At 43.1% G+C, this 10,704-nt stretch overlaps 1 protein-coding gene across 4 annotated transcripts in view; it reads left to right on the top strand.

Moving 5' to 3' along the window:
* Positions 1–10,704, top strand: part of tmprss5 (transmembrane serine protease 5) — a 58,361-nt gene that overhangs the window by 6,369 nt on the left and 41,288 nt on the right. For 2 of the 4 annotated variants that reach the window (XM_043676560.1, XM_043676559.1), the window contains exon 2: positions 8,418–8,537. In XM_043676560.1, the coding sequence (XP_043532495.1) occupies positions 8,535–8,537 (3 nt within the window). In that variant the 5' untranslated portion in view covers positions 8,418–8,534. Of the gene's footprint in view, positions 1–3,355; positions 3,438–8,414; positions 8,538–10,704 lie in introns of all 4 variants that reach the window. The other 2 variants (XM_043676558.1, XM_043676557.1) reach the window with 2 other exon arrangements.

Raw genomic sequence — 10,704 nt, 5'->3', positions numbered from 1 at the left:
GTTAAAAATCACACAACACCAGGTTATAGTCCTACAGGTTTAATTGGAAGCACACTAGCTTTCGGAGCGACGCTTCTTCATCAGGTGATTGTGGAGGGCTCGATCGTAACAAAGATTTATAGCAAAAATTTAATTTACACATGAAAGAAGTGAAACTATCACTGTATTCTAACAGATGAAAGGCTTAACAGACAATCAATTTTTCAATGTATAATTTCAGTTACATCACACTGCAAATTTTTGCTATAAATTCTGTGTTACAATCGAGCCCTGATGAAGGATCGCCGCTCCGAAAGCTAGTGTGCTTCCAATTAAACCTGTTGGACTACAACCTGGTGTTGTGTGATTTTGAACTGTGATGAATATATTAATTGTTAGCACTGGAACACTATGACAGCTAATTACTACTAATTCAAAGAGGGTTCTTCTGCTATTATCTACACTTAGAGTAGGAGGATCATCCATCTTGCTGAAGTTACTAATTCTAATACCTCTACAATTTAACTAACTGCAATCAGTTGACCGACACTGACTTATCTCATGTCATTGAGTTAAAAGCACCTGAAAAAGACAAAACTGGATTAAAGTAACAAACTTTTGACTAGGGGGCGCACCCATGGAGTGAGTTCCTAAATGCAGAAAACTTTCTCACACCCTATAAACAAACTCTGCAAGCACGTGGCTGGATATCTTTGGCTATGGTTTGGATTTGTGCAAGTGAGATGCAGTGTAGCAGCAGCAGTAATCGGTGCCCAGAGGAGAATAGGCTCCAAATATAACTGGAGCCATATCCCGAAGTTGCAAATTAATATAGACTGAATTCAAATGTATAAACTCTTATCTCCTATGAAATACAAAACTAAACAGTCATGCTCAGTCGTTAAGGTCTCAAACTCACCAGCCTGGTTTATAGAAAATCTAAACTGTACCTTCAAAATCTAGTTTAAAATAAAAATCTAGTTTCCTATTTGCTTCTAATAGTTGATGATCTGTTTGGGAATTTACATTTAAAAGCAAAAGATTTTCGCATGAATTGATCTCCACTGTCCCCTTGGTGTGTGAGCTAATAATGGAATTGTCGAATCAATCCCCCAACCAATGACCCTTTCTCCCTAATTATGCTCCTATTTATGTTGAAGAAATCTGTGCTCCCTATCGTACAATGAAGCTTCAGTGACTACAGTCAGTTTGTCATTGCATTTCTGGCCATTAATCTAGAAGCTAGGCAGCAAGGAAAATTAGATGCTTCAGTCATCTCCAGTGCTAAATGCCAACTTGTCATAGAGTTATAGAGTCATAGAGATGTGCAGCATGACAACAGACCCTTCGGTCCAACCTGTCCATGCCGACCAGATATCCCAACCCAATCTAGTCCCATTAGAATTCAGAGAGCTTTGGACATTGAATCTCTATTTACAATTTGTCTAAAGTCAGCATGTTAGTCCTTTTCATTGCACATAAATACCCTAAGACCAGTGCCTGGAATATTTCTCAATTACAGCTCAACTCTTTCATTCTCTATGCTTGGGAAAAGTCCAAAAGTGAAGTTAAGGGTTATCAGATTGGCCATGATGGCATTGAATGGTAGACCTAACTCAATGGGCCAAATGGCCTATTTCTAATCCATGTCTTATGGTCTTATAGTAAATCTCACTATTGCTGACAAACATCATTGTCACAGTAAGGAGCCACAATCAATATGACAGAATTACAGAATAGTCCTGGAGGTCTTGAGGTGCAGTGGGCAGCATCCCTGCCTCTGAGCCAAAACTCTAGGTTCGAGCCCCATTCCATGGCTTGATGAAGATATAATCATAGCATGGCCAAACAGGTTGATAATCAACTTCTATACATCCTTCCAACATGCATAGAGCTGGTAAGAGTGAGAGGGATTCCTGATAAGCCATGCGTTAGAAAGAAAATTGGGAGCCTCTACCAGTGCATAGAAACATAGAAATAGGAGCATGGGTAGGCCATTAGGCCTCTCAGTTCAGCTCAGCACTGTCCCCATGACTTGTCCTACTTGCCTATCTTTTTTTCCACCTATCCACTCCATCCTCCTCCCTGACCTATCAACTTTATCCCCTCCCCCATTCACCTATTGTACCCTATGCTATTTTCTCCCCACCCCACCTTCCTCTCATTTATCTCTCCACCCTTCAGGCACTCTGCCTGTATTCCTGATGAAGGGCTTTTGCCCAAAACGTCGATTCTCCTGTTCCCTAGATGCTGCCTGACCTGCTGCGCTTTTCCAGCAACATATTTCCATCTTTTTACCCATTAGGCCTTTCAATATGATCATGGATAAGCATCCAACTCAGTTCCCTGTTCCCCCTTATTCCCCCTATTCTTTGATTCTTTTAGCCCTATGAACAATATCTATATCCTTCTTGAAAACATTCAACGTTTTGGCCTCAACCATTTTATGTGGTACTGAATTCCACAAGCCCACCATTCTCTGGGTTAAGATATTTCTCCTCATCTCAGTCTTAACTGGCCATTCTGAAAGTGTAATCTCTGTTTCTGAGCTGCCCTGTTGTTGGGAACATCCTTCCTATTTTTAACTTGTATAGTTGTATAGGTTAGGGGAGACCGCTTCCCCTCACCTTCCATTCTTCCTCATTAATCCTAACCAATCCAGTCTGTCTTCCTTTCAGTCTTGCCATCCCAGGCTGGTAAACCTTCATTGCTCTCCTTTGATAGCCAGAACATAGGGGGCAGCACAGTGGCTCAGTGGTTAGCACTGCTGCCTCACAGTGCAAGAGACCCAGGTTCGATTCTAACCTCGGGCGACTGTCTTGTGGAGTTTGTACATTCTCTCTGTGTCTGCGTGGGTTCCCTCTGGTTGCTCCGGTTTCCTCCCACAGTCCAAAGATGTGCAGGTTAAGTGAATGGTCATGCTAAATTGCCCAAAGTGCTAGGTGCATTAGTCAGAGGGAAATGGGTCTGGATGGGTTACTCTTCGGAGGGTCGGTGTGGACTGGTTGGGCTGAAGGGCCTGTTTCCACTCTGTAGGGAATCTAATCTCATCTAAACTACACAGACTACTCTAGGTGTGGTTTCACCAAGGCCATGTACAATTGCAGCAAGACATCTGTACTCGAATCCTCTCATTGTGAATGCTAACATACCATTTACCTTCTTCACATCCTGCTGTATAGGTATCCTTACTTCCAGTAATTGTTCCCCATATTCAGTCTCTATTTTCTGCCGATTGATCTTCTGACTGTGTACAAGATGAGTGCAACAATAAAGTAGGCAGTGAGTGCCATTACCTGTTACACGTGATATAATTGCTTTCAACATTTCTGACATTACTTTACAATACCGGCTAATTTTCCTTTAAATCCTGCAGTCGTGGTCCCTTTAAGAAGACAAGGACACAGATGCAAGATCAAAATTAAAATTACCGATCCAAAAATGACTCAAGCTTAAAGGTGCGGCCGACACAAAGTACACCTTGATATGTTTAACAATCACATTTTGCTGGGGGGCTTGTGGAAACTGTACATAAGGTCAGCTCAGTGGAGAACAAAACCTTCAAACAGTTTTGCAGTGTTGTCAATGCCACAGGTTTGTAAAACACAGGTAAAACTCACCAGAAAATCACCCCAGTTTGTTTTTTTCTGTTTAAAAGGTCAGATATCAGGTATACTTCTCGGTCTTGTCACAGAAGGCTCTTGCCACCTGATTAGTCACCCAAGTGAAGCATTTTCTCACACACACCAACCTTCACACACTGTTAGAAAGAACACAGGCTCTCTTTACCAGAATACACGATATACAGATTAATTATCAATCAAACACCATTTACATTCTCATCCCTTATCCAATATATACTGTAGGCAAAAGCATGTGATCAAAAGCAAATAAGAAGAGCTTTTCTTAATTTCTTTTCAAAGATTGTTGAAAGCAGAATCAATGACAAAATCAGAATTATTACAGTGCAGAAGGAGACTATTAACTACATCATATCTGTGCCTGCTGTTCAAATGAGCACCTCACTTATTCCCATCCTTCTGCCTTATTCCCTACACATTATTCTTTTTCAAATCACAGCCAAACTTCCTTTTGAAGGCCTTAATTGAAGCTGCCTCTAACACACACTCAAGCAATGCATTCAGGACCCTCACTATTCACTGTGTGAAAGAACAGAAATGAGAACATTAATCTTTGATTCCTGGAAAATGGAAGGCAATTCTGGAGGCGTTCTGAGCTCATCAGATTCAGACAAAAGGATCAATGAGCAGAGAAAGAAGTCCCAGATTGCCGTTGTCAGACATATTCAGAGAATGCACATTAAAATATGGAGGATAGGTTCAAAGTAGGTCCAGGCCAGCAGCTAGGTGAAAGTGAGTACTGCAGATGCTGGAGATTAGAGTCAAGATTAGAGTGATGCTGGGAAAGCGCAGCAGGTCAGGCAGCATCCGAGGAGCAGGAAAATCGACGTTTTGGGCAAAAGCCCTTCATCAGGTGAAGTCCACATTGATGCCATGGGGTTGAAGGGTCCTGAGGCGGAAGATGATGCGTTCTTCCTCCAGGCGTCGGGTGGTGAGGGAGTGGCGATGGAGGAGGCCCAGGACCTGCATGTCCTCAGCAGAGTGGGAGGGAGAGTTGAAATGTTCGGCCACGGGGCAGTGGAGTTGATTGGTGCAGGTGCTCCGGAGATGTTAGCAACTGTCTATTCCATTGAAGGAAAGATTTATCATTACATAGCATCTTCCATGGTCACCAAACATTACAAAATCCTTCATTGACAATCAACTGCATTGTTGAATGTAATCACTATTGTATTGTAAAGAGTTAAAAATCTTCACCACCTGATGAACAGGCAGTACCTCAAAAGCTAGTGCTTCCAAATGAACCTGTTGGACTATAACCTGGTGTTGTCTGATTTTTAAATTTGTCCGTCCCAGTCCAACACCAGCACCTCCGAGTAATATAAAGAGCGCAACAACAATTTGCATGTAGCAACCTCCCAAAAACAGCAATGTGTCAATAATCAGACAATCTCTCTTTGTGATGTTGATTGAGGGATAAATGTTGCCAGGATTTCAATGAGCTGGAATGTATCTTACTTTCACTTTCAGACAAGGATGAATGGTAACTATATTCCCTGTGGATTTAATGTGTACATTGTAAGCAAGGCAAGTATTCAGGATTTAATCAAATTCCTGTCTAGGTGGGTTGACCTAATGTCATTCTATTTTACAAATCCATCATAGACTATGAAGATTCCATATAAGTGATTGCAGAGCAATTAATGCAACTTTGAACTGACAAATGAAGACAATAAGCCTCATTTTTATACATCTTACTGATCTCATAAACCAAACAGAATCTAACCATCATCCCTTAATGTTCAATGGCAGTACTATTGCTGAATTCTCCATTATCAACGTTCTAGAGGTTACTATTCACCATAAACTGAACTGGACCCATCACAGCATCACAGAGTCATGGGGGTCTTCAGCACAGAAAAGACCTGTCACCCCATCGAGTCTGCACTGGTCAACAACATGCTCCTATCTATTCTAATCCCTTTTTCCAGCACTTGGCTCATAGCCTTGTATAGGCGAAAGTGAGGACTGCAGATGCTGGAGATCAGAGTGGAGAATGTGATGCTGGAAAAGCACAGAATGTCAGGTAGCATCCGAGGAGCAGGAGAATTGATGTTTCAGGCAAAAGCCCTTCATCAGGAATGGGGCTGTGAGCCGAGGGGGTGGAGAGATAATTGGGAGGGAGATGGGGCTGGGGTGAAGGTACCTAATGAGGGAGTTGTGGAGGGAATAGTCTTTGTAGAAAGTGGATAGGGGCGGGGAGGAAAAGGGACTTCAACACCTCCTCCCACTCCACCAAGGACATGCAGGTCCTGGGCCTCATCCATTGTTATTCCCTAACCACCCGACGTTTGGAGGAAGAACACTTCATCTTCCGCCTTGGGACCCTCCAACCCCATGGCATCAATGTGGATTTTACCAGTTTCCTCATTTCCCCTCCCCCCACATTACCCCAGTTCTAACCTTCTAGCTCAGCACCGTCCTCATGACCTGTCCCACCTGTCAATCTTCCTTCCCACCTATCCACTCCAGCCTCCACTATGACCTATCACCATCACCCCCACCTCTATCCACCTATCACACTCTCAGCTATGTTCCCCCAGCCCCAGTCCCCCTCCCCATTTATCTCTTCACCCGCGAGGCTCACAGCTCCATTCCTGCTGAAGAGTTTTGCCTGAAACATCAATTCTCCTGCTCCTCAGATGCTGCCTGACCTGCTGTGCTTTTCCTATACTGCACTCTAGACTCATAGCCTTGGCATCAAAGGAACATATCTAAATACTTCTTAAGTGTTAAATATACTCTGTGGCTGCAAAATCAAATCCAAAGCTAGGAATTCTGCAATAAGTAATTCACTTCCTGACTCCTTTATCTTTTCCTGGATTTGATGCAACTGAAATAACACTCAAGAAGTTCAACTCCCTGCCGGACAAAACATCTTGCTTGATTGGCACTCCATTCACCACCTTTTACATTCACTCCCTTCAGCATCAATCTACAAGATGGCTCCACTAAGGCTTCTTCAACACCACCTTCCATATCTTTGACCACTACCACCCTTAGAAGGGAAAGGTCAGCAGGTGTATGTGAATACCCACACATATTGTACCACAGAACATCACTGTTCCTTCATTGTTACTGGATCAACTTCCTGCAACTCCGTCCTTTACAGCTCTGTGATGTGTCTACAACACATCAAACCTTCGAGACGACAGTGCACCATCACTTACTCAAAGGCAGTTTGGAATGGGCAATAATTGCTGGTCTTGACCAAATAAACTGGGACCAAATAGATTGAAGCTTTTCTGACCACAATTACTGAGACTAACTTTAGATAACTCTTAAGCACCTGCCATGAAGGCACTGGAGAATGAGTTGAAAGGTGAGTAATTCCACTTCTAATCTCCAGATTGTAGTAAACAAAAAAGGAAGTTTCAGGCCTGGGAGGGCAGCTCGGCCAACTGGAATAACGATCCGGGTTTTGTGGGGAGTCATGAACACATTACTTACCCTAGATTGTGTCACCAATTGGACTGAGCAAGTCAGGAAGCTAGCTCACCATCACCTTCTCAAAGGTAACCCGGGATTTTGCCACATTCTGTGACTGCTGCAGGAGGGGCAGGGTTCAGTCAGAATTTGGGATCAAGGGATGTCGGATATCTGAGGGAGGTGAGGGGATGAGGGAGTAAGGTAAGATGTTTCTCCTGCTTGGTGAGTCTAGAACTAGGAGCACAGTTTAAGAATATGTACTGAGGTAAAGAAAAATAGCTTTAGTGAGAGGGTTGTGAATCTTTGGAAATTTTTATCCCAGAGGGCTGTGGAAGCTCAATCTTAGGGTATAATTAAAGTAGAGATTGGTAGATGTTTGTTCATCCACAGTGTGATGGGTTCTGAGGATACTGTGGATAAAAGGCATTAATTGTATTAAATTCAAGAACAGGCTTTGGGGGGGACTGGCCTATTTCTATTCCTTTGATGTCTAAAGAAAGCTGAGTCTCCTTGTTCATTGGTCTCTGAAAACTACCATGTAGATACAACAAACAATCAGAAAGACAAACAGAACACCTGCCTTTATTACAGAGTACAGAAGTAAGGATGTCTTACTTCAGTTATATAGAACCTTGGTGTGACCACACCTAGAGTATGATGTGCCATTATGATCCCATTACCTAAAGAAGGACCCACCATAGAGAGAGTGGACCAAAGACTCATCAGAGTGATTCCCTGAGATGACAGCAATGTCCTTTGAGGAAAGATTGAGGGGACTGGGCCTGCATTCTTCAGAGTTATGAAGAATGAAAAGTGATCTCATTGAATCTGATAAATGTTCTTAATGAGCTCAATGTAAAAATAATTCTTCCCCTGGTTCAGTGGCCTTATACCAGGGACACAGTCTCCAAATACTTCATGACTGCAATGAGAAATTATATCCTCAAGAGGGTGTGAGTCTTTGGAATTCTGTCCCAGAGAGGGTCGTGGAAACTCAGTCAATAATATCTTCAAAGATTTCTAGATGCTAATGGCATTATGGTATATGGGGATAGCACAGGAAAGTGGCAATAAGATAAATGATCAGCCATGAGCTAGAATGGTGAAGCAAGATCAAGGGACTGAATGGCCTACTCTCATTCCTAGCTTTCACCAGCTGCCATCGTGTGCCCAGACCATGAGTCTGGGACACTGGGTTACTGGCCCAGTGACATTACTACGGTAATATCAACCTGCTTTGGTTGAAAAGTAAATTTATTTGTTGCCCAGCAACAGCTCAATTATATTTATGGAATTTGCCTGCAGCAGTGACATTGGGCAACTGGTTTTGCTGGCTGAATAACTTTTGCGATTGCTGTATTAAAGCAGAGCTCAACTGGTTGCAGCATCTCTCAGAGTGTCATTGGACAGTGCACAGAATAAAACAAAGCTCCAAAACTCCAGACACTGACAGCCATGAGTCGCATTTACTGAAAACCTTCAATTATGGTAAGACTAGCAAATTAGGAACTTAACTCATTGTTTCTGAAGTACCGATTACATTAATTTTTTTTTAAGAACTGTCATTTATTGTAACTTTGGTAGAAAATATTGAATATACATTGTTAGTCAGTCAGCACCTGAAGGGGAACAAATATCCTAACACTTCACGTAGACCTGATTCACCAATTCTACATGTATATTCATTTTTTATGCTAAAAAGTGGCTTGTACACAAATTGTCAAAATGCTCTTTTTTTTAAATGTTGCAACACATTATGCATTTACAGAATTATGTTGGAATAATGCTTTAAGTTGAAGGAATCAAATATGTCTCAGTGGGTAGCATTCTGGTTTGGAAACCACTACCAAAATGCAAATTCTAAGCTGTGTTGAGGAAGCACTGTGTTCTCCCTCTTTCTCTCTCTCTCTCTCTCTCTCTCTCTCACAGAGGTGTTAAGGCTGCTTGGTCCATAGCCTGGTATTCCTTGATTGAGCAAATGTACGTCTAAACTACTTAACATTCATGAGGATTTCTGCCTCTACCACAGTTACAGGCAGTGAGAGAGATGCAAAGATACCAGCATAGACTATCAGGACCAAATAGCCTGTTTCCGTAGCAAAGGTTTTCTGCATTTAAACAATGATAGATAGCGTGACAAACACCTGGGAATCTTCCACTATGTTAATATAGCTATGTATATAAATGCCAAGTTGGGTTTGACAGGCAGATCAAATGCGAATGTTCCATGCAGGAGTATGGGTGTCATTGTTTAACAGGCACACCCTATTTGCAAGTCACCAATGTCTGCCTCTTGCCTAAGGATCAGAAACTAATCCATTCCCTTTGAATGAACAGCTATTGCAGAAATTAGCCCCAGTTCTTTATGCAGAGAGTGGTAAGGGCGTGGAATGCCCTACCTGCTAAGGTAGTCACCTCAGCCCCATTAGGGAGATTTAAACAATCCTTAGATAAGCACATGGATGATTTTGGGAAAGTGTAGGGGGACGAGTTGAGAATGGTTCACAGGTCGGCTCAGCACTAATAAAAATCATTTCTTTCCTTCAGGAAGAGAATTCAATGACCCTCCCTCCTCCCTTTCTCTCTCCCACCATGCTCTTCTCCTTCTCTTCTCCTCTCTCTCACCTATCCCTTTCTCTTTTCTTCACTCCCTGTCTCCTCCTCCCTCTTCTTCTCTCCCTCACTCCTCACTTTCTCTAATCCTTGCCTTCCCCCATTCTTCTCTTTCTTGATTTCCAAGGCCATCTCTCGGACACTCTCTCCAACACTCCTTCTTAAACAGTGTGGCACAGTGGGCAGTGTCCCTACGTCCTCAGGGCTTGATGGCCATGGAAGTGTATCAGAATGAAAGTTGATCATTAATCTGTAAATCCCTCCAACGGGAGACCATGAGAGCAGAAGACTTTCCTGGTCAGCCAGAACTGCACTAGCTGCCAGACAGCAGCCTCCATATGTAGGTTCTTGCCATGAACAAGTGTCATCCTCATTCCAAGGGATTATCTCATACACTCTCCTTTCTGTTAGCCTCGTAGAGGGTCTCATCGGAATAGAAGATCTGCAGTGTGGAAACAGGCCCTTCGGCCCAACAAGTCCACACCGACCCTCTCAAGAGTAACCCACCCAGGCCCATTCCCCTATCCTACTATCTTATATTTACCCCTGACTAATGTACCTAACCTACACATCCCTGAACACTGTGGGCTATTTAACATGGCCAATTCACCTAACCTGCACGTCTTTGGACTGTGGGAGGAAACTGGAGGAAACAGACACAGACACAATGTGCAAACTTCACACAGTCACCTGAGGCTGGAATTGAACCGAGGTCCCTGGTACTGTAAGGTAGCCGTGCTAACCATTGAGCCACCGTGCCACATTGACTCCCTGTCTCCTCCTCCCTCCCCTTCTCTCCTCTTCTCTCGACCTGGGAAAATTGTTGTGTAGAGGTAATGCCATGGAATTCAAAGTTTGTGAGAAGATTTGTAGCTCGGGTGTTCGTTGTTGTGGTTTTGTTCGCTGAGTTGGGAATTTGTGTTGCAGACGTTTCGTCCCCTGTCTAGGTGACATCCTCAGTGCTTGGGAGCCTCCTGTGAAGTGCTTCTGTGATCTTTCCTCCGGCATTTATAGTGGTTTGTCTCTGCCGCTTCCGGTTGTC

The sequence above is a fragment of the Chiloscyllium plagiosum genome, chromosome 35 (assembly GCF_004010195.1).
Source record: "Chiloscyllium plagiosum isolate BGI_BamShark_2017 chromosome 35, ASM401019v2, whole genome shotgun sequence".
Taxonomy (NCBI): Eukaryota; Metazoa; Chordata; class Chondrichthyes; order Orectolobiformes; family Hemiscylliidae; genus Chiloscyllium; species Chiloscyllium plagiosum.
Note: the sequence above shows the minus strand (reverse complement) of the source record. Positions and strands in the feature narration are given on the sequence as shown.